This window comes from Choristoneura fumiferana, chromosome 26, assembly GCF_025370935.1.
Source record: "Choristoneura fumiferana chromosome 26, NRCan_CFum_1, whole genome shotgun sequence".
NCBI lineage: Eukaryota > Metazoa > Arthropoda > Insecta > Lepidoptera > Tortricidae > Choristoneura > Choristoneura fumiferana.
Window position 1 is genome coordinate 9,226,388 of NC_133497.1, and position 25,306 is coordinate 9,251,693.

The 25,306-nt window shown below is 38.1% G+C and overlaps 1 protein-coding gene across 1 annotated transcript in view; it reads left to right on the top strand.

Moving 5' to 3' along the window:
• Positions 1–1,399: 1,399 nt before the first annotated feature.
• LOC141442734 (uncharacterized) overlaps positions 1,400–25,306 on the top strand; it is a 61,247-nt gene continuing 37,340 nt past the window's right edge. The window contains exons 1-2 of the mRNA XM_074107819.1: positions 1,400–1,547; positions 5,529–5,610. Coding sequence (XP_073963920.1) covers positions 5,537–5,610 — 74 coding nt within the window. The 5' untranslated portion in view covers positions 1,400–1,547; positions 5,529–5,536. The remainder of the gene's footprint in view (positions 1,548–5,528; positions 5,611–25,306) is intronic.

Genomic DNA, 25,306 nt, shown 5'->3' on the forward strand with positions numbered 1-25,306 from the left:
AAGGGGGGGCGGGGGCCTGGATGGTGATTTGATTATGTACGTCAGCAGTGATCAGCAACATTAATAAACAAAGATGGAGCCCCCCCGACTTTGTCACTTCAAAGTTCTATATCTCAAAAACGGCTGAACCGATTTTGATAAACATGTCTTAGAACCCTCGCTAGAAAACCTGCTTTCAAATAAAAAAAATCGCATTCAAATCGGTCCACCCGCTTAAAATTAAGAGCTACAGTGCCACAGACAGACAGACACACATAGCGGTCAAACTTATAACATCCCTCTTTTTGCGTCGGTGGTTAAAAAGTGACAGACAAGGGAGGGGGGTAGTCAAAAAGTACTGAATATCTGCTGTTTAGTATTTGCCTCCTTTAAAACGTGTAATTCTGCCATTAAGATAACTTAAGTACTTTACAGATTTTAATAGATGTTTATAGATTCATTAAATTTTACGTAAAAATAAAAAATAAATAGTAATGAGACATGTTTTTTTACTACTTTGCCCAATAGGGCATAGGCATTATGTATAATGCCCGGGCAATGTAATTAATTGAATACTTATCTATATTAATAATTTCGTACCGATCTACGGTAGACTCGAACGAAATGCACATCAAATTGAAGAGCATAAAAAAATAGTCAATCCGAGTCGACAACTTGTAGGCGGAAAATTCGGATTATCGAGTATTTTCAATATAAACTTGAATAAATTACTAAGTATATAATGGCGTTGCGAAGTAAAAATTGCTAATCAAGTGCAAATTGCTATCTCATATAATGTCCAGGCATTATGAAAAATTACCGATTTATCACTTGGTCCACAACACATACACGACTCCTAAAAACAGTAGGTACGAGTGGGTACATTTTTTTTCGACCAGTCGTGTTAAAATATTCTTAGTGCGTCACTTGATCCATTGTATTTAAATGACAGATAAAAACACGAACTAACGCTAACACAGAAATAACCCATACTAATATTATAAATGCGAAAGTGTGTGTTTGTATGTTTGTCCGCCTTTCACGTCGAAACGGAGCGACGAATCGACGTGATTTTTGGCATAGAGATAGTTTATGGGCCAGAGAGTGACATAGGCTAGGTGCTTTTTATCCCGGAAAAATGCACAGTTCCCGAGGGACCAGCGCGCGATAACCGAATTCCACGCGGGCGAAGCCGCGGGCAAAAGCTAGTCTACAAATATGTGCAAAACCCTCGGTACGCGAGTACGACTAGCACTTATTATTAATACAGGATTTATCCGAGTTTTATCAGTATAGGATCTTTTTCCGATTTTTATTAGTATAATACCGAACGAACGACACAAATTACCCATATTTCGGGGAAATTACGTTTGATCGGGGAGAACGCATCGCATCTGGCAACTAACCGAAACATCAGTCTCGCAATACACCGCTTGGCGCGCGGCCGTATATAGCGCCAAGACAAACAAACAAAGTGCTCCAAGTAATGTTTAGTTAACTGAATTGTTTTAACACGTGTGTTTAACCGTTGTGCTTCTGACACTATTTGGATTTAGAACGATGTAAAGGTAATTCAAGTTAGTTTTGTCTTAATTAACTACGTAATTTCGCCTTGGAACTTTAAGACTATTACGTTAATTTTATAAGTTGGTCAATTGTTACGTCAAAAGTCAAAGGGTCGGCTACGCATCAGTAATTTCTAATGTTATGGGTATCCATGGGCGGCGGGGATTGTTTACTGCTTTTACTGTAAATATACAATAAAAACAAAACAATTCAAAAGCAAGATAATAGGTACACTAGCGCTTTTGCAGGTGGTAGGACCTTGTGCAAGGTCCGCCCGGATTGCTACCACCATCTTGCTCGCTGAAGCTGCCGTGAAGCAGCAGTGCTTGCACTGTTGTGTTTTGGCGTGGAGAGTAAGACAGCCGGTGAAATTACTGGCACTTGAGGTATCCCATCTTAGGCCTCTGGGTTGGCAACGCATCTGCAATCCCCCTGGTGTTGCAGGTGTCTATGGGCGGTGGTGATCTCTTACCATCAGAAGACCCACGTGCTCGTTTGCCATCCAGTCGAATAAAAAAAAATCCATTGTTATTACGTATTTACGCGGGAGCGAGTAATCGCCCGTCGTGCTCGAACACTCGCTTTTCACTGCTCGCCCACTCGTTTCTAGTTACTCGCTCTGCTCGCTTCTCGCTCATCGTCGGCGGTGGGACAAGTGCCTTAATGACCATAGCAACCCACCACTACACCTTGGCACTGACAAACATTGTCAATTAAATAGAACATTATTTGATTGCAACTTTTACGACGCTGTTTATTAAGGTTTGATATTGATATGAAACTAGATATTATTATATGTCAGAGGTGTATACTATTTTGACTCTTATTATCATGTCAAGTAACTCTCGAATGAGCTATCGCCTGCGGTATTCCCGGACCGCTATGACCTTCAAGTTTTCAAAAAAAGAGCGTACTCCTACCTTAAAGGCCGGCAACGCACTTGTGACTCTTCTGGTGTTGCAGGTGTCCATGGCGACGGTAATCGTTTACCATCAGGTGATCCGTCTGCTCGTTTGCCCCTATACCATAAAAAAAAAAAAAAAAAGTAAGTATAATTTGATAAGGCACTTGTCTACTTAGTGCTTTGGCTTCAAAACGTACTAAGTCTATGACTGTATAAAGGAATCAATTTAATAACTGACGAAGGTTTTCCTACTCCCACTACATAAATATCTGATACGACTCTATTTCTAGTCAGATATTTTTGCACTCTCCGCTGTGGCAGATATTAATGCTGGTGACTGTACAGTACCCTGCGATAAAGATTGCACATCGCTCTTCGGAAAAAGACGTTTGCGGCGATTTCCGAACACCGGCGATCGTCCATCAGTCATCGTATTTATTAAGTGACGTTTTATATAAAATAAATACTGCACCTTTATGGACTTAATTAGTTTACGTCAAATTAATGGCATGTAAACTTCGGATATCTATAGAGAGCTGTTGCAACTAGTAGAAAAAGGATAGTTCCCTCTTTTTACTAAAGATTTAATTTTTGATTGCCTTGATTATTTCTTGTATGATTGCATTTTATATAATTAATTATTTTTTGTTTTATTAAAGTGGAATGATTAATATCAATTGTATTTTTATTGTTAATTTGATTGGCTTCGGCTTCATTTTAAATTGTAAAATAAATTGTAATAATGATTTTATATACTAAAATATTTGACATGTAAAAATTTTAATTTTAAGAATTAATGAATATGAACATGATTCCATCGTACAATTTAAAGTTTTTGGGGGGTTTCAACAACTCTTTATTATATATTTTCATCTAAATGCGTCCGTACTCTACTGCAACTGTACAACGACTGACAAACGTCACATAAGTAGTGTGACAACGCTCTACGAAGCCGAAATTAGCCGAGTCTCTTTCCAAAGACCGATGTGCAATCTATTAACTGTACTTTTCACGACATTATATCTGTCTGTCCTTTTACTAGGCTATCTAAAATGAAATCACACTGCATACATTTTGCTTAGGAAAGGGCCACACTAACACTGGATTCCTAGACAGAAATGTAAGTATGTATGTTTGTATGTAAACTCTTTATTGTACAAAAGAAAAGGAACAAAACACAATTGACAAACTTTGAGATACTTGTACAAAGGTGGACGAAACCCTCGGTGCGCGAGTCCGACTTGCGCTTGGACGGTTTTATGTAAAACCCTACATTCATGCGCAATGTTAATCATACGTTGACTCATCGTCACTGGTTGTTCAAAATTTTAATGTTAAACAATATTTTTAATTCCATTGTTATTACGTATTATTTAAAAGAACAAGAGCGAAGCAAAACAAATTATTGTTTTGAGACATGTTATAGCTTTGTCTGGGAATTCGCCGAACAACTTTGCTAAAGTCACCGACACGGTTCGAATATGCACGTTGAAGTGGCAAGGGGGGGCATCGCTTGGAAGAACAGCAGTGCCCTTAGTGTAAGTTTTTGGTTACAAAATAAGTCTCGATCGCGTTCGCGTTTAAGTCTCACTTGTATGCAAACACGAACAGCGCCTCTAGCGGAACGTTTGCGATGTTCGTGTTTCCATACAAATTGAGATTTTAACGCTAACGCGATCGAGACGTATTTTGTAACCGAAAACTTACACTAAGGGTACAGGGCTACTACGAAACTCGAAACTCGAAGTCCGTGTCGTGCGGTCCCTCTGACACTACTATTTAATACGAGAGCGAGAGGGACGGTACGATACGAACTTCGAGTTTAGAGTTTCGTAGTAGCCCTGTACCCCTAGTGTAAGTTTTCGGTTACAAAATACGTCTCGATCGCGTTCGCGTAAAATCTCAATTTGTATGGAAACACGAACAGCGCCTCTAGCGGAACGTTTGCGATGTTCTTGTTTCCATACAAATTGTGATTTTAAGGGGATCCCATGTCCCAAATAGTCCCAAAGACCTTCTATCTGAATTCCTTAGTTTTCTAATGATTTTTGTAGCTTATTATATTAACAACAACGGCTTTAAGCAATATTATCCCATATTTACTTCAAATATTAATATTTTGATGAAACACGTCTAAGAATCATTGCTAGAAAACCTGATTTCAAATAAAAACACCGCATTCAAGTCTGTCCACCCGTTTAAAAGCTACGGTGCCACGAATAGACACACAGACACACATAGCGGTCAAACTTATAACACCCCTCTTCTTGCGTCGGGGGTTAATGAAAATGAAAATGAAAATGAAAAAAAATGAAAAAATGTTTATTTCGTTATAAAATCATTGGACAAAAATTAGGGTTGGGGCTTCCTAGTAGGTATTGGATATACCTGTAACAGGAAGTCCCGCTCCTCCATAACAATTACATAATGTGTGTGTGTGTGTGTGTGTGTGTGTGTGTGTGTGTGTGTGTGTGTGTGTGTGTGTGTGTGTGTGTGTGTGTGTGTGTGTGTGTGTGTGTGTGTGTGTGTGTGTGTGTGTTGTGTGTGTGTGTGTGTGTGTGTGTGTGTGTGTGTGTGTGTGTGTGTGTGTGTGTGCATATGTGCCGTTAAGTTTTATTTATAATATGTGAGCAATGCTTCCGCTTGTTCATAGCTGATAGTTTTAAGCCAAACTCTCAAGGCATCATTGCACTTAAATGACTGCATTGGATAGATATTTATTATTTTTTGAATTTTATTATACAAGTGGGCGGCTTGAGCCTTGAATTGTCTTTTTGCAAACAATGATTTGCAAGAAGGAACGGGGGCAACGTTACCAATTCTTCTTCGAATCAAAAGGGATGGATTAAAGTTTAATGACTTATGTAACTTCATAATAGTGAGTAGAATATAGAGTTTTCTCATTGAAAGTAGATCGCAGTCTTCATAGAGTTGTTTCGTAGGGTATTTATACGGCTTGGAGTACATCACTTTTATCAAACTCCTCTGCCCTCTTTAAGCCGCCCTAATAAGACGGTTGAAACGGTTTAATTTGACTGATACATACATAGCTATCTCTCATTGGTCGATGACGTTTCAGGGTCCAAGATGGCGGTGTCCGGAGGTGTCTCGATCGAGCAGGACGGAGGAGTCAAACTCCATCCTTATCTGATTGCATTAGCGTAAGTACTTAACCTATCTATTTAATAATCACCTACCTACTACGAAAATACAAACTGAATCAGATGCACAGAAGAACCCAAAACGAGACCAGCACTGGGAATCGCACCCAGTTCCTCAGCATTCCGTGCTGCGTGCTATACCGCTACACTACCACTGGACTCTCGCTGATCTCTTTTTTTTTGGAGTTGAAATAAAAAATAAAAACCGGCCAAGAGCGTGTCGGACACGCCCAAAATAGGGTTCTGTAGCCATTACGAAAAAAATAATGTAATATTTTTCTAACGATTTCGTATTATATACGGAATCTTCCAAGTTTAGGTATATTTTATACCTTAGGCTGCTATTTAAGAGTAAAACTACTAATAATTCTCAAGCAAACGAAGCCGTTATAGTTTCCCTTGAAAGTTTGATATACTTACTACCATCCTGATTTTTTTCAAATTTTTCCACCCACCGGTTTAGAGTTTAGAGGTGCTCGATTTTAATGAAAATTTGCAACAAACAAATCCCTGAATCGAAAAATCGTTTTAGCAACACCTAATGGTTTTAAAAGACCTATCCAACGATACCCCACACTACAAAGTTGGATGAGAAAAAAAAACACCCCAACTTTACGTCTATGGGAGGTACTCTAAAAAAAATGTTTTTGAATTTTTATTGTACCATTTTGTCGGCATAGTTTACAGTTTCATTGATAGTTTCTGAGCAAAGCCGCGGACGGACAGACAGACAGACAAAGCGAAACTATAAGGGTTCCGTTTTTGCCATTTTGGCTAGGGAACCCTAAAAAACGATTTCAAAGAACCTTAAACAACAAAAAGACAGGATATTTTTTGAATCAGGCGTTAAGTAGTACTTGTGGATGTCCAGTCACCAGCCCAGCATTAATATCTGCCACAGCGGAGCGTGCAAAAATATCTGACACGTCCTTCCGGCCCTAGAAATAGAGTCTTATCAGATATTTATGCACGCTTGTTGTGACACATATTGGTGCTGGTGACTGTCCATATTATGAACGACAACGACGTAGTTTAAATGACAAAAGAGCAAAGAACAAAAGACTGGCATTTTATTTGTTTCACGGAAAGTACAGCTCTGATACAAAACCTTTGTGTTCTTGTGTTTCTTACTTCAGAATTCCGTCATTTATGAACTGAGCCGTATCGCCTAACGTTTCTGGCGCTCGCGGTCGCAATAATGTGACAGTTTTTTGTTTGCGAAATCTGTCATTTGAGTGCGATCGCGAGTAACGTCAAAATATCTTTATTCAATTTAGGCTATAACAAGCACTTATGAATGTCAAAAAAACTCTACCACCGGTTCGGAAAAACCTCTGCTGAGAAGAATCCGGCAAGAAACTCTACGAGGTATATATATATATTTTTAAAACAGATTTACAATATTATTAAATGATATGTATACATCACAAGTATTTAACACAACTTTATTTTTAACACAGGTTCGCTATTTGAAGGGATCGCTAATGCGGATCGGAATTATTTCCAAATATCCCTGTCCATGATATAATCATTAACTTTATAATACGCCTTTGATATTAATGTCTTCTTGACAATAGATCTGAACGTTAGGCAATACGGCCTCTGATTTGGAAAAAATCTATTTTGTTATGGGAAAGTTGCCGGTCATCTTCGATCTCGGAATTTGCAAGGTTCACGTTGGCAGATAATGCTTTCTAGGACATGATCCTCATCCCGTTTAGGTTAGGTATTGGACAATGAATGACGCAGCTAAATAAGTACATAAAGCAAACGTGTTTTAATAGTACTTAAATATATGTTATGAAAAAGATAACGCTACTCACGTGTTTGACTGTTTAATGGTCGTTTAAATTAATATAAAGATAAGCTACTTATAACCTACAGATAAATAATTTATTCGTAAGCTATAGGATCTACATGTTCAAATATATAGCAGTTTAAAAATAACAAACGGTCTCGTACTACTTAATTATATGGCAAATACCTATTCAATATTAAATTTTGATCGACTTTACCAGATGTTAAGCCCGGATTCCACCGCGAGTGGAGCGGACTGACTCATTAATGACTTATACTTCGTTATATCTATTATCTATATTATCTATATTTTGTTTAAGTAGATAACCAGAAGCCTCAAGGTCACAAAATATAGCTGTCTCGGCGCCCAATATCAAGACTCTAGGTCCTTGGGGTAAGGGTGCGCTGGAGCTACACAGGGAGCTCAGCAATAGGTTAATCTGTCATCTCCCAGGATAACAGGATCAAAGGAATTTGAGCACAAATTTGTGCCTCTGGGAGAGGACAGGTTAGGGAGGCAACAGGCAACCCTCGCGCCGGCAGCTTTCTCGCGCAAAGAATCTCAATCGCAGTTCAACGCGGGAATGCTGCCTGCGTGATGGGCACCATGCCAAGAGGCCCACCTCTCTTTTTTAATTAAAGTTTTAGTTTTAGTTTATTTTAATTTAATAGAGTTTTAGTCGTATGGATATTTTGTATTTGCTTAATATTTCTTAATAAATTAGTTGTTGAAGCCATACGATAAATAAACTTCGTCTTTTTAGCATTAGAAAGAAGGTAAAAGCGAACTTGACGTGTCTTTTTATTGAAAGACACTTTTGAAAAATAACTCACAGCAAATATGTAACAACAAGGACATTATTATTATGATCATTATGGTATCATAAGTTATACCTAGTTATGTTTTTTTTTTTACTTTTTTCAATACTCGTCGAGATTGTTTACCCTTTTTGTAACAAAAAGATCCTATAAGTAAATTTATCCTACTGAATAATGAGTCCGCTCCGCTCGCGGTGTAAATTGGGCCTAAGAGTTTAACATCTGGTCTGGTGGCATGGCGAACGGTTACGTCGCTCTGAGGATGAAGTCTGGTTGAGTTGGAAACGCGTAGTGTAGGATAGTAATGATAGTTGGGTTTGTGTCATGTATTGGAGACAGAGGTGCTGCATGAACTCAACTCACCATATATTTGACATTGACGACCGGATGGCCAAGTGGTTAGAGAACGACTACGAAACTTGAGGTCCCGGGTTCGATTCCCGGCCGGGGCGAATAATACGAATGTTTGTTCTCAGGTCTTGGATGTTTAATATTAATATGTAATAAGTATGTTTATCCGTTGCCTATTGAGTATCCTAGTATAAGCTTTGCTTAGTTTGGGACTAGGTCAATTGGTGTCAAGTGTCCCATGATATTTATTTATGTTTATTTACTAGCTTTTGCCCGCGGCTTCGCCCGTGTGGAATTCGGTTATCGCGCGCTATCTCTATGTCAAAAAAAAGACGGACAAACATACAAACACACACACTTTCGCATTTATAATATCGTAGCTATCGTAAGGTCACAGGTGAGCAAAGTAATTGTGTATGTTTATAGCTCATTAACCTTACATGGATAGCAGGATAAGTTGAGAAATATAGCTGCTGAGATAAGCATAGCTTATATAGATATAGCTTATGTGGTCTCCAGTTGTGTCGACCATTCGCTGTTAAATTTACATCATCATCATCCCAGCCTATATACGTCCCACTGCTGGGCACAGGCCTCCTCTCAGAGCAAGAGGGCTTGGGCCATAGTTCCCACGCGGGCCCAGTGCGGATTGGGAACTTCACACGCACCATTGAATTGCTTCGCAGGTTTGTGCAGGTTTCCTTACGATGTTTTCCTTCACCGCAAAGCTCGTGGTAAATTTCAAATGTAATTCCGCACATGAATTTCGAAAAACTCAGAGGTGCGAGCCGGGGTTTGAACCCACGACCCTCTGTTTGAGAGGCGATAGGTCAAACCACTAGGCCACCACGGCATTACATACTAAAATTAAAAACAAACACGTGCCCTTCGTCGATTCACACGACCGCTAAGAGAGTGATCTGCTCATTCCCTGACATTTGGCAACTAGCCCCGTTGCGTCAGAGGGCGTTGACCCGACGCACGCGCACGATAAGCGACGATAGCAGTGTTGCCAGTGGCGGGAGCAATTCTTATAAAACGCGGTATTTTTGCACACAAACTGAACAATACAGTCTACCTTTTTTATTGGTAATCCTATATTATAACTTCGTTTTTGCCCGCGGCTTCGCTCGCGCGGAATTGGTATGTAGCTTAAACCTTTTTTTGAGTCCACAGGAACCATACATTATTTCGGGTTAAAAAGTATATCTATATGTTAATCCAGGGTATATATTACCTGTATGCCAAATTGCATGCAAATCCGTTCAGTAGTTTTTGCGTGAAAGAGTAACAAACATCCATCGATACAAACTTTAGTGTTTATAATATTAAGCTTGCCCGCGGCTCCGCCCGAGTGGTATTCGGTTATCGCGCGCTGTTCCCTCGGGAACTGTGCATTTTTCCGGGATAAAAAGTAGCCTATGTTACTCTCGGGCCTATAAACTATCTCTATGCCAAAAATCACGTCGATCCGTCGCTCCGTTACGGCGTGAAAGACGGACAAACATACACACAAACACACGCACACTTTCGCATTTATAATATTAGTATGGATAAGTATAAGTATTATATAAAGGATATATAGGTTAAGGTAACGGACGGTACCTGTAAACGGAGGCAGTGGCTGCATAAATAATATACTCTCTGTATATTCAACTCTGTATTCGTCACCAATACAAGCGATGAATCGTTTAAATAACATGGAACTATCATAAGAAATAATTACATTATATTATACAAATGCACGTACGAGTATGAGAGCGACCAAGGAGCGACCGGTGTCAATGACAGGAAAGAAGAGCAATGGGAATAGGTACTACGAAATTCGAAAATCGAAGTTCGTATCTTACCGTCCCTCTCACTCTCGTAGGTATTAAATGACATAAGCGTCAGCGGGATGGTACAGTCACCGGCATTAATATCTGCCACAGCGGAGCGTGCAAAAATATCATATACGTCCTTCCGGCCATAGAAATAGAGTCGTATCAGATATTATCGTATCAGTCGTATCATATATCAATAGAATTAGTGGGAGCACACCCAACGGAGACCTGCTTGGAGCCCGTACCCTAGAAGCGTGTGCAATCTATCGCCACTTCTTTGTCAGAATTTCTCGGTTTACTGGCTTCTGCAGGGCTACTACGAAACTTGAAACTCGAAGTTCGTGTCGTGCGGTCTCTCTGACACTTATACTATTTAATACGAGAGCGAGAGGGACGGTACGATAAGAACTTCGATTTTCGAACTTCGGAGTAGACCCTCTGGTCAGCGATTTGCCAGTCTTGCGTTTGAGATAGTTCGAGTCCAAAAAAAAGACCATAGACAAAATAAACTTATAAGAACGCTTTACACATTTTTAACAACAATTACGGCAATTAGAAATGAAATTCTGCGCTAGCAACACTGTGTCGTAGACTCATGCTGGGACTTAAATAGAAACATGCTTTGTTTCGTGAGTCCAAAGGCAAACTTGTATCATATTGTATGTCATTTATCCTTGACGCAAAAGCACAAAGAGTGATGTTAGGGTAGTCTAGTCTTATTAAAGGGGAGGAGGTTACAACACAACGTTAATGTAATGTCAAAACAAACAAAATTTTCACAGACGGAGTCGCGGCCAATAGCTAGTTTTATGTAAATCCAATTCTGTCATTTTTTTACCTAAGATTTTGGTATTAAATAAAAGGGTAATAAACTAGCTTTGTTACAATTTATCGGTTAAGTAAGTATAAAAGGTTGCCTGGAAGAGATCGCTCTTAAGCGATAAGGCCGCCTATTGCTTAGCTTGGAATTATCTCTCTGTGTAACGGTTTTCTGTATCGCTTACTATTCTGGTGTACAAAAAAGAACCAATGAATTGTATTCATCCGTGTGGTTTTTGAGAAATATACAGTTAAAATCACAGGAGAGCTGGCAGTTTCCTCGGTCAACGCATAAGTCTTGCGATCCAACGGGGAAATTCTGCCAGCATCTTTGGTACCATGCCGCAGGGTCCATTTTTAGATTTATTATAGTTTTAGCTTATTTAATTTTATTGTACCTAATATACCCTTTTTTTTAGTTAGACTTGTATTGTTCTGGAAATAAATGTTAAAATCATAATATTTTATCAAAATCAGATAAATCCATATTGACAGTTTTTTTCTAAAGTTTTTTTCAAATCTAAAATCCAGAATCCGTCTGTTTAAAATCATACAAAATTTTCAAATACTTATAGCTTAATAAAATTGCAATCGATTATATGAAACTAGGTTTTGCCTGCGGCTTATATATGGCGAGTTTTTTTATAATTCTGGTCAGCCTTTACATTACACTTCTCAGGCGCAAACTTATTTGGAGCAAATTATTACAAATCTGGTGATTCGTTGAAATTCATCACGGATGGTTCTCTCCTGTACCCTTAGTGTAAGTTTTCGGTTACAAAATACGTCTCGATCGCGTTCGCGTTAAAATCTAATTTTGTATGGAAACACGAACAGCGCCTTTAGCGGAACGTTTGCGATGTTTGTGTTTTCATACAATGTGAGATTTTAACGCGAACGCGATCGAGACGTATTTTGTAACCGAAAACTTACACTAGGGGCACTGTTCTACAGTGGCAGTGACATAATTTTACAACCTTAATTATAACAATAATATTTATTCAGACTTTTCAATCCATTTTGTTAGTAATACATAATCACTTATTGACTAATGTTAGTAGCTCTCTATGTTAATTTAACTTAATTTAATTTAAAATAATAATAATAATTTATAAGTGTTCAAAGATCACATGTCACGTGTAAAAGGAGGCACTGGAGCGTGCAACGAATGCCAGTGCCTCATGAGAGGGCCGTCAAGCCTCTCGGCTCGGCCACCACCGCCAGCAGCCGGTTGCCGCTGTCCCATGGCCATCGAGCGCGGAAAAAGTCCACGCGCGCTTCGGCGAACATGCTCGACGCACTGCAGACCCGGGGCAGCCGCAACAAGGCTCTAAGCGCATTATTGTATTGAACGCGGAGAGCGCTGTGTTGGGGAGCAGCTTTCCACAACGTGGGAAGAAGAACAGTGAAATAACAACTTGTCTTATGAGAGCCTTTTAATGGAGATCTATACAAGAAGAAAAGCACGTATGTCAACAAATCGAATATAAACCAAATATGACATACGTTAATATTTTTTTATATATATCAAAATAGGCATAATACAACCTATTCCAATACGCTGTACGCTCTCTTGCTATATTTAACCCACAGGCTAATGAGCTTGGCTGATTTTGCAAAAATCCGTTACGCTCCGGATCAACGAAATTCAACACTTTAGCCAGTTCTTTTTAATGTTTTTGATGGATGAAAAGGTGTACTTCATGCTGTTCAAATGAGGTACATAATATTAGTTGCGCTATACATAAGTATAGTATGGCATCTAATATTATTCGCCTCATTTGAGGAACACGAAATATACCTACTTACAACACTACTGTAGCCTAAAATCCTCGCAACTTTTATTTTTAGAGTTGACCCAATGTTTACTAGTTTCTTCACCAGACAGCGACACCTGTTGGCGTGACTAACTAACAAATGAAGGCGGGTTGTTTGAAGACGAATCTGATGTGGGTAGTTTGCAAAAGTAGCGCGTCAAAACGATATCGACGCATGTTAAAAAGAAGGCGGATTCGATTTGTAGCATTCGAACATGGCGGATGTAGACGATATCTAATTTTGGTATTTCTGCTTCTTTGGCTTAGTTGAAGTATAATTTTGATAGTGTTTTATGCGGCGATTAACTTTAACAGTGAACAGTGATCACAAAGTCTATATTGCTCTCGTGTCTGACATTTTTTAATGCGCAAGTGGTCTCCGCGTGGTTTCTGGAATTTTGCTATCAAGTTGCAAAAACTACAATCACCGTACAACATGCATAAGAAGAATATATTTATTTTTAATTTAACTGACATTGGCCCAAGCCTTATGGCCGCCATTAAGAGGAATAAATAAAAAATAAAAAAGAAGGCGGGTTATGAATGTTTCTGCGATGACAAATAAGCAGCCAATGAAGCTGTTTGCGGAAGTGGGGAGGGCAAAATTATACTGACTTATGTGATTGGTCGATTCATGAGGGTGCGCTTCGCATGGTCTAAGAATTTATGTCCTAAAAATTTTTGCTCGTAAATGCTTGGTATAGTACTGAATCATCTATTCTATATAAATAAAAATTAATCGTAAAATGTGTTGCTAAGCGCAAAACTCGGGAACGGCTGGACCGATTTTATTAATTCTTTTTTTGTTGTGTTCAGGGGCCCTAGTGAAAAAGGGCTTAATTCTGCAGAAGTTGAACAGCTGATTTCGACTTAAGTAAACCCCTATACACATAAAACAGAAAAAAGCTGTGTAATGTCTGCAGACTTATTAAATAACAACTAGACTTAACAATATTTTGGACTTTTAGTAATTATTTAATCTAATATTCAATTTCCTAAAAATAAAATACTGACAATATTTTTATTCAAATTGACAATCCACCAATTGACCTAGTCCCAAACTAAGCAAAGCTTGTACTATGGATACTAGGCAACGGATAAACATACTTATATAGATAAATACATATAAAACATCCAAGACCCGAAAACAAACATTCTTATTATTCATACAAATGTCTGCCCCGGCCGGGGATCAACCCGGGACCTCAAGCTTCGTAGTAAGGTTCTCTAACCACTTGGCCATCCGGTCGTCAAAGTCAAATTGATACTTGGATAGGCGATACAGCAAAGGGGGACGGGGGGAGGGGGAAGCGCATTTTTAGATATTCTTTTGAATGCTAGTCGCTCGACGCTCATTTCCAGCGATAAATCTGGTCACGTGACTCTATTTTGAATTTCCCGCGACTCAAAAAAGCAACGTCAAGTCGCCGCGTCGAGCAGCAGCGTCAAGATGGCTGATTGTAGGAATGATCTTGGTCTTTGAAGCTGATTTACAGCAGCAGCAGTAGTACAAATAAAAGAAATTGGAATGAATGAAAAAAATGTGTTTTTTCCGAAATTGAAGAGGTTTTTTTATTCAGCGATAGAGCTCAACATTTTCAGCTTTATCACTTTTTGTCACGAGACCAGATTTGACGCTGGAAACGAGCGTCGAGCGACTGCATGCGGCCGCGCCTTTTTTCTAATGATTAAAATGATATATCTCGTGTATTTTATATGAAGTACATAACGGAAAACTGGTTCTTACAAGTACAAACGCATTATTATCCATTATGTGCATCGTTTAAAAAACACGAGCTATATAAGATTAAATTGGAAACTACGTAATTGCCATTCTCTTGAGTTGACACAACGTTATCTAGTTACTGTGCATGACAGCGACACCTGGTGGTGCCGTATTTAACCAAGACAAATTAAATACCAAGCTTAGTTCGCAAAAAACGTTTCCAAGTACGGGTAGTTCGTAAAAGAAAAACTAAGTGCGGGTTGTTTACAAAACTAAAGCGATAAAATAACACCGACGTATTCTGTTTTTTATTATTATTTAAAGGTGCGTTTAAACGGCGCGGGGTAGCACGACCACACGCGAGCCGAGCCGTCCGTCTAGATACGGCTCGGACTGATGACCTGGCTAGTGCCGGCCGTGGGTTCACGGTAGATGTAGGCTGCTTTGAGCCGTGGATAATGAGTGCTATTAGCATTTGAATCACATTTCGCGCTGCACTCAACAATCAATATTATCTTAGCCCAGTCGCTCACAAGCATAATACCATAGTAAAAAAAAACCGGCCAAGAGCATGTCGGACTCGCCCAAAATAAAGTTCCGTAGCCATTACGAAAAATTAAGTAATATTTTTCTAAGGATTTTGTATTTTATACGGATTCTTCCAAGTTAAGGTATATTTTATACCTTAGGCTGCTTTTTACTCTTAAACTACTATTAATTCCCAAGCAAACTTAACCGTTGTATTTTTCCTTGAAAGCTTGATACTTACTACCATCCTGAATTTTTTCAAATTTTTCCACCCACCGGTTTAGATTTTAGAGGGGGGAGGGCGCTCGATTTTCATGAAAATTTTCACTGTAAAGTTGAATATATCGCAAAAAATCACTGAATTGAAAAATCGTCTTAGCAAACTCTTAATGGTTTTAAAAGACCTATCCAACGATACCCCACACTATAGGGTTGGATGAGAAAAAAAAAACACCCCACTTTACGTCTATGGGAGGTACCCTAAAAAAAATTTTTTTTTAATTTTTTATTGTACCATTTTGTTGGCATAGTTAAGATATATATCCGTGCAAAATTACAGCTTTCTAGCATTGATAGTCCCTGAGCAAAGCCGCGGACGGACGGACGGACAGACAGACATGGCGAAACTATAAGGGTTCCGTTTTTGCCATTTTGGCTCGGGAAACCTAAAAAGTTCTCTATTCGGCAAGGCTACTCTTCGCATCAATAGAATCGCAGTCTTAGTCAGTTCCTTTATTTATATTTACGGTTCTTTTTGATCTTCAGATGAAGCGCTCATTATTGATGTGTGCTATACTTACGTATTGCACAGGCAACATCATTCACCTCATTTGAAAACCAAAAAGATACAACAATGTCACGGAATCCTCGCAAATGTCGTTTTTTCCAGTTGCCTCAACGCTGCTTAGTTTGTATGCGAGATAGTGACATCTGGTGGCGTGACTGCCTAATACAAATTAAAACCAAGAGGGTAGTTTTCATAATGCCACAGTGGACAGTCGGTATAGTACAAAAAACTTCAACTGCATAGACTTTTATATTCCTTACAAACTAATTAATGTTTATGCCTGGTTTTTAAAGAAAATAAAAGTCTATAACGAATAATTATTGGAGTAGACACATTAACTTATATATTAAGAAGTGTTCTATCAGACAACATTATTAATTTTCATTAAATTTTTATGGAATAATCGAGAAAAACTAACAAAAATTTAACGTTGCCAGCTCAGCAGGAATAAACGCTCTTATACTTAAACATATATTCGTTTGAATTTTAAATAAACTGGCGTATTAGATATCTACGTCTCCTTCTTTCCTCTTGTAAACTGACAAAGTGATTACAACTTTTTCTGCGCTTAACAGCTACACCTGTTGGTTCAAAGTTTTATTTGCTCGAATTATGGTACAAATGATGTTACAAAAAATCAGTGTAGACCAATACAATTCACCATACATTGATGTTATAAAACAAAACAAATGAAAGGGTACTTTGTAAAAGCGGCTCTAAGTACGGGTAGTTCGCATAAAAAGAACTAAGCAAGGGTAGTTCGCCAAATTAGCTTAACGAAACAATAGTGAGGCATTGCGTTAAAGAGTAAATATTAGAGATGGGCCTGGGCGAGTGTATGGATGTTGCTGACCAACCGACTAGTCTGCGCTGAGGTGGCTAACCAGGTAGCCTAGTATCTAGTTTTGAGCTAGTACAGTCGGTTAAGTTCGAGCAAAATCGGAAACATTCCTTTCTATCCGTTAGTTGCGCACTTGCCATGCGTTCTGTTTCTATGCGTCTGTTTACGTTTTAGTGGTGTACATTTTCGTACCGGTTTGTGGTGTACAATAAAGAAATTTGTATTGTATTGTAGTTCCTACACCGCAGTGATTCACTTCTAGGGTGTCGGAGAGCGGTCGCAACGAAGCAGACCGAGAGGGAGATAGCGGGATGATTTGGTTGTGTACGCAAAGGACTGGCCCGACATAGCGTCAGAACAGGAGTTGTTAAAATCAGGAGGGGAGGCTTTTGCCCAGCATTGTCATATCAGGTTATTTACATAGTAGGTTATGGCTGAGAACTGGGCACGGTCGCTGCAACTAATACCTGCACAAGTGGGGGTGGAGGGAGTCTCCGCTCTGTGAGTGCGGGGAAGAGGAACAGACAATGGAACACACCAATGTTTTTTTTGTGTATATACTCGGTAGGTCTATCTGAGAATAGGACGTACCAAAACTATTTTTCATACTTCTACGTGGACGGAGTCGCGGGCAACAGCTATTTTTTTCATAATAAGGTTGCCTGGAAGAGATCGCTCTTAAGCGATAAGGCCGGCTATTGTTTACCTTGTCATTTTTCTCTCTATGTACGTTTCTGTACCGCCTACTTTTTGTGGTGTACAATAAAGAGTCATTGTATTGTATTGTAATTTGATTCTTGTAGTTTTAAGTCCCTCGTTTTAAATCATTCAATAAAATCATTAAGAAAAAGACTTTATTAATTATTAGACAAATAGACAATATATTCATCATGTCAGCCGAAAGACGTCCACTGCTGAACATAGAGGCTATACCAATAATTTTATCCAAGAATCTAACCAATCAAGGAATGCCCTTTTGTACTTCTATGATCCTTTCAGTGGCGTAACTAGGTAACCAAAGGCCCTGGGTCAAAATTAAACAAGGCCCCCAACTAAATAGGTAGTTTGTTCCATATTCGTCGTGTTCCGAATTCGACGTACTCCAGATTTGTCATTTATAGTTTGTAAGTCAGAGTCCGAGAGCCCCCTGAGCTCGGGGGCACCGCCCCGTCTAGCCCTCCGGTAGCTACGCCACTGGACTCTTTGTGTGGGATCCTACCGGGTGTGTTGCATAAGTCACGTGCACCCGCGCGTGACGGCCGACCGTGACTCTCGCGGAGGTCGCCGAATGACAGCCGTTCTAATTCGGCCTAGCGACGCGCGCGCAGCCGACACCTCGCGGTAGGGACGCCGCGTTTAGGGATAACAATCCCGCAGTACATTCAATCCCGCGGTGATCCCGCATCTTTGAAATTATGATTGATTATATATTTATACTAACTTTTGCCCGCGACTTTGTCCGCGTGTACTTTAGTTATATGGGCATATGTTATAAGTCAGTCAGTCAGTTTCTTCTTTTGTATATCCTACTAATATTATAAATGCGAAAGTTTGTGAGTGAGTGAGTGAGTGAGTGAGTGAGTGAGTATGTTTGTTACTCTTTCACGCTGAAACGGCTGGACGGATTTGGATGAAATTTGGCGAAAAGTTAGTTTATAACCTGGATTAAAACATAGGATACTTTTTATCCCGGTATTCCCACGGGATAGGGATAAAATCTCGAAATAACAACCTCTGGGCTTAGAGTCATGAAATTTGGTATGTAGGTAGTTGGACGTTTGAAATAACAGATAGGTGACTTTTTGACCCGATATTCCCACGGGATACCTAGGGATAAAATCTTGAAATAACAACCGCAGGGCTTAGAGCCATGAAATTTAGTATGTAGGTAGCTGGACCTTTGGATAAACACATAAGCTACTTTTTATCCCGATATTCCCCCGGGATAGGGATAAAATCTTGAAATAATAACCGCTGGGCTTAGAGTCATGAAATTTGGTATGTAGGTAACTGGACGTCTGGAATAACACGTAAGGAACTTTTTGACTCGATATTCCACGGGATACCTAGGGATAAAATCTCGAAATAACAACCACTGGATTTAGAGCCATGAATTTTGGTATGTAGGTAGCTGGACCTCTGTAATAACACACAGGCTAATTTTTATCCCGATATTCCCACGGGATAGGGATAAAATCTTGAAATAATAACCGCTGGGCTTAGAGTCATGAAATTTGGTATGTAGGTAGCTAGACGTCTGGAATAACACATAAGCGACTTTTTGACCCGATATTCTCACGGATACCTAGGAATAAAATGTCGAAATAACAACCGCTAGGCTTAGAGGCATGAAATTTGGATGTAGGTAGCCGTATGTCTGGAATAACACATATTATAAGTTCGCTACTTTTTATCCCGATATTCCCACGGTATAGTTTTGTAACTAAGGGACCCCATACATCCCTGTATTATTATTATTATTTCGTATTTTTTTCTTTAATTGCATACTGTAGTTTTTAAGTATTTTATTTCTAATTATTTTATTTTGAAAAATTACTTTCTGCCAAGTTTCTTGCGGCCCATTCTTCTTGGCAATGATGGTCTTACCGAAAGCGCTGGTAGTATAAAAAATGAAGTGTAAAAGTGCCCATTGCGGCCTATTTACTGAATAAATGATTTGAATTTGAATTTTGCATTTGAATTTGGATAGGCAAAAATTTGAAACTTCAGCACTGGGTTTAGAGTCTTGAATTTTGTACAGTCATTCACAACACAACCTCAATGAAGACCACGATATAAATATTGGAAATTTCCAGGGGAATTTTGTAAAAGCCCGAAAATTTAAATTGCAGCTACCACACCGAATAGTTAATGCGTGCGAAGCCGCGGGTAAAAGCTAGTATAGATATATACAAGAATTGCTCGTTTAAAGGTATTATTACACTAAATAATCCAAAATGCTTTCATAACTATACGAATACGTAAATCTAAGTGTTTATATTATAAGTATTTTTACTGCTTTATGGTGTGCAATAAAGAATATTGTATTGTATTGTATTGTAATACGATAAATTATTCGCGATCGAAAAAAAGATTGTTAGTAATAAGACAAACAAACTTATTTCTGTTTTAGCATTAGGTACTTACCAAATTTCGGTGGCGTTAGTATGGTATCGTGAGGTCAGTTCATGACGTTACAGTCAAATGTCAAAGTTATCAAACGTACTTACCAGTGTCAACTATTCACTGAAATCCTCAGTAATCCCCTAATTCTAGCACACATTATTATCATAATAAAGTAGATCTCGAGAAACTGTGATATAAACTGTCTTACTGGCACCTAGGCTTTTTAAGGGAGGTTAAAGTTACGTGTTTCTGTAACTTAACTTTCTAACAAAATTATAATTGCCAGCAATGTACAGAGAAGTAAATTGACAAGTAAGTGTAAATAACAGCCGATAGATACTTCAATTATTACTTGTCAATTTACTTTGCTGTAAATTGCTGGCAATTATAATTTTGTTAGAAAGTTAACAAAATTTTAGTTCATTAATTAAATTAATGCCATGGTTAGATTAGATAAATACGTTATTTTAACCTCCCTTTAAAAATAGCCTGGCTGCCGTTAACACCCTGTATAATTTTGCTTAAAGGTAAGTACTTCGTGTAACAATTTCTCTAGCATCATTTGACGTGACTTTAAAATTTTAGTTTACTTTCAGCTGGTTTTTTTTAATTTTTATTCGCCGTCGTTTATATTTAAAACGACTTAAGCTCCAAAAATTCAGCAGTAGTTAATGATCTCAGAGAGGATCCTAACAACTTAAACTAATTTTATACAATAAACTCAGTTTAGTTAACAAATGAGGAGTGACATTTATTTTAGTATTACTTTAACTTAATTCAACGTTATTAAGTTTCTTTTGGAGGCAACGACATCTATTGATGAAAGAAAACATTTAAAAAATATAATAAAGTGGGTAGTAATAAATGTAGACAAGTGTGTGGGTAGTTTGTTTGTTATTAAACTTGCATCCAATTTAATACGCAAACTTAAGCAACCAAAGTATGGCTTACGAATATGTCACATCAAAATATTCCATCCCATCCCAGCCTAAATACGTCCCACTGCTGGTCACATTCCTCCTCTCAGAACACGAGGGCTTGGGCCATAGTTCCCACGCGGGCCCAGTGCGGATTGGGAACTTTACACGCACCATTGAATTGCTTCGCAGGTTTGCGCAGGTTTTCTCACGATCAAAATATTGACCGGAAAGAAATACTGTTCCTCATATTTCATAATATGAAAGAAAGAAAGAAAAAAATATATTTCCCGACAGTAATAATAAAACAATACAGATAAAAACACAATATAGCACAAATTAAAAATAAGAGTAAAAAAAAATAGTTTAAGGAACTTTATTAGTCTGTCCTGCGGCAAAAGGAGCAGACTCGGCTAATGCTGCGCTTACGCAGAAGCTGCCAGCGCTGGTTTACAGCCTGCCCCTGTTGACACAATGCAGGAATATCGTCTGAGTATGACATTGCGAATTTCATTTATTTATTCATTTATTCGTTGCAGCCATGGTATTATAAGATGGCAAATAAATATTACAGTGCTACATGGACCCTGCTAGGGCAAAGCAACAACTTATCCTTAACTTACTCTAGGATTGATGCTAATATGAATATTCTTACTTAATTAAATAATGTCATAAAATCAAATCACACAAATTACATTAAATCATATTAGATTATTACACCAGATAAATAAAACAAAATGTCAAACTAAATAAAAAAAAAAAAAAATGCTAATATTAGTATTTTAATTTTATCTTAATAATAATACTTAACAATGACAATATAATTATGTTACTTGGTCTGAGTCTTCCATGTATTCCTTTACAGTATAAAAGCATTTTATCATTAAAAACTTCTTTAACCTTTAGACAAATGTGTTATATTTTCCTTCATTTTGAATATCTTTTTGAATATTCCTTCATTTTCTTATTGATTTGTTTAACTACATATATTATTTTTGTTGTCTTTTTTATATATATTTTGACTCCAGCTAAAAACCATGATTCTTTTGTAACGTTTACTAAACATATTTGAGGCACTGGTCTAATTTCAATGCTAACACCCTCTTTGATCGGTCGCATACCCGCTACGCGCACAGAGGTGGTAACCTCGATGCCACTCAAACGAAACCATGTTCTTTATCCAGTGCCAGTGGTTTATTATTTTTTTAAATTTTGGCTATGCCTTTCGATTGAGCCGGCGTCATGTCGATTTCTCTTATATAAAAAAATCGGAGGTGAAGAGGCAGTTGCTATTCCTGAAAAGAATCCCAAATCCAAAGTAAACCAGAAAAAAACACTACTGTTAGTAATTATTTATACTACATACTATAAATATAAATATATCGTAGGACACTTGACACCAATTTTGACCTAGTCCCAAACTAAGCAAAGCTTGTACTATGGACACTAGGCAACGGATAAAAATACTTATATAGATAAATACATACTGAAATACATATTAAACACCCAAGACCCGAGAACAAACATTCGTATTATTCATACAAATATCTGCCCCGGCCGGGATTCGAACCCGGGACCTCAAGCTTCGTATCGTAGTCATATTCTCTAACCACTTGGCCACCCGGTCGTCATACTATGTTTAGATAGTCTATGCTCATTCAGTGGCTTATCTCTGGCTTAAAGCCGGGCCATGACGCGCATTGTGTGTTTAAAGAATCATTCCACTAAGCGTCTCTGTTCTTTGGATGTACATCGCATTATATAATGTATTTTTTTCCATGTTGTCATGAATAAATGTTAATTTCTTTCTTACACCACCAATGATATGCTGAAACACTTCTATGTTCCATCCATTTAAGCTCTATTTTTTTATTCTAACGTCAATTTCGGCCATCGTCGTCGTGTTAGGACGACTACGGCTCCAAAAATAGAGTGATTGTAATTAGTCGACTTAAACTAACTTAAGAATAACTTAAGTTAACCTATGAGTATTACTCTGAGTATCCTCGGTGAACTAATACTGAATGCGTCCCGCTCAGTGCCATTTATAATTGCACATCTCTATCTAGTTCTGACATGCAATAGTGACATCTATCGGAAGATGAGAACCAAACTGTATACAAGTAATAATAAAGTGGGTAGTTGGCAAAAATAATGTGGGTAGATGTACAAAAATAAGTGAATTCCTTCTGCATGTAATGGACTACAATAATTACTTTGCTCACCCGCGACCTTCTGATACCTACGCTTATGCAAGATATGCGTGTTCATGCAGTTCCTCCACCTCCACACTGTATTATCACACATAAATCACACCACCTCACTACACTGACGCGTTTCGACTCAACCAGAGCTCATCTTCAGAGCAACACAACTGTACACGATGCTACCAGATGTTAGTCTAACATCTCATTATATATATAATATTTGCTCGGGCTGGGAATTCTTCAAGCTATATACTCACACTGCACAGACGTAACTGTCTATTATGTGTGCTCCTATAAACACTCTGGTCTGAGGTTTTCAGTTTAATAACTAACATTTTGTATTTTTATTTTGATATTTATGGCCGACATCGTCGCATAACGACGAGACCGGCTCCAAAAATTGGGATAGTTATCACATGCCCACTTAAATTATACTTAAGATTAAATAAATAAATAAACTTAAGTCTAACTTAAAGCTATTGAGTATTATATAAAGAGCATAACGTTACATCAGTTACATAATCTCACTGGCTTAATAACTATAATTGAATCGTCAGAAGAGTCCCGCTTTCGATTATTTGAATTAACAAAGTATTGCTTAGTTTTGACGCGTGATAGCGACACCTATCGTAAAATAAAAAAAACATAAAAATGAAAGTAAAGCGGGTAGTTCGCAAGAGTAAATCCAGACTCGGGTTGTTGCAACTTGCACGGTTAATCAGCGATACTACTGTAGTTTAATCGGCATGGCTATTTGTTGTAATTGCTTTTAGTGTAGTAAATTAAGGTTTAGTACAAATAAAACGACTTACAAACTTTCGTATTCATAATATTACTTAGTGGGAAATGGGATCCTTTTCTTGTATACAAATGACTCTTTGTAGATGAGTCAATATGAATAACTGAAGATAAGACGTAGAAAAATCTATTGGAAAGACACAACAACTACACAGCATAACAGGCATCCATTGCGGTACAGAGAACAATGCAGCAAGAACTTATAGAGGGCACTTTTGAATCTGGCACGGTGCAAGGGGGCCGGGGCGGGGAATCTTATGTCAGACATCTCTTTTTATATTATTACTAGCTTTTGGCCGTGGCTTCGCCTGCGTGGAATTCGGTTTTCGCGCGCTGATCCCTCGGGAATTGTGCATTTTTCCGGGATAAAAAGTAGCCTATGTCACTCTCTGACCCATAAACTCTATGCCAAAAATTACGTCGATCCGTCGCTCCGTTTCGACGTGAAAGACGGACAAACACACAAACACACACACTTTCGCATTTATAATATTAGTATGGATACTACCATTAGTGCTGCTAGGCCCTTGCCTCGAAAAGGTTCCTTTCTCCTCATGCTAGTTCGTTTGTTAGTTTCGTAGTTCATTTTGTATTTGCCTGGTTTTTTATTTATAGCCGGGGTCATCTTATGCAGACAACTTCGGCTCCAAAAATTACTGATAGACTATTCTTGAGGCCTCGTTCTAACCTTGAAACTAAAACTACTACAATAAATTAATATATACTACATTATCACACAGTAATCTTTGAGATTACGTAATATCTCTATAAACAAAGCTCCATTTTGAGTCATGCGCAGTTGCGACAACGTTGTCTAGTGCTGTTGCGAGGCAGTGACACCTGTCGGTAGACGTGAAGTAAACTATAACAAGCCGAAATAAAAAGAGAAAACGGGTAGTATGCCAAACTTTCATAGTTAAATAGACGTCGATTTTTAAAAGATAGCGTCTATCTATATTGTTTTAAAAATGGTTATTTAATCAAAAGCCTAAGATATTGAATGTTTTAGTTTATTTAAAAAAGGTTATCAATTCGGTTAATTCGTTTCGGTATTTTTACTGGCTCGTGCTGAGGCACTAACATTAAACGGGTAAAAAATATTTTCAAAGTTTTTTATAGTCAGTAAACTTTTATGTTATATAAATTTTAATGAGTAAAGAGATAAATAGATAAATAAAACATTAATTTCGTACAGTGATCAATATAATAGGAACACAAAAAAAATGTTCAAACTTATAAGTAAACTATTATATATTTAAATAGTTTAGGTGCTGTCCAGTAGCGCAAAAAGGGTCATGGCATGGCTCAGTGAACAATATTGATCTAGGTACTGATATTCT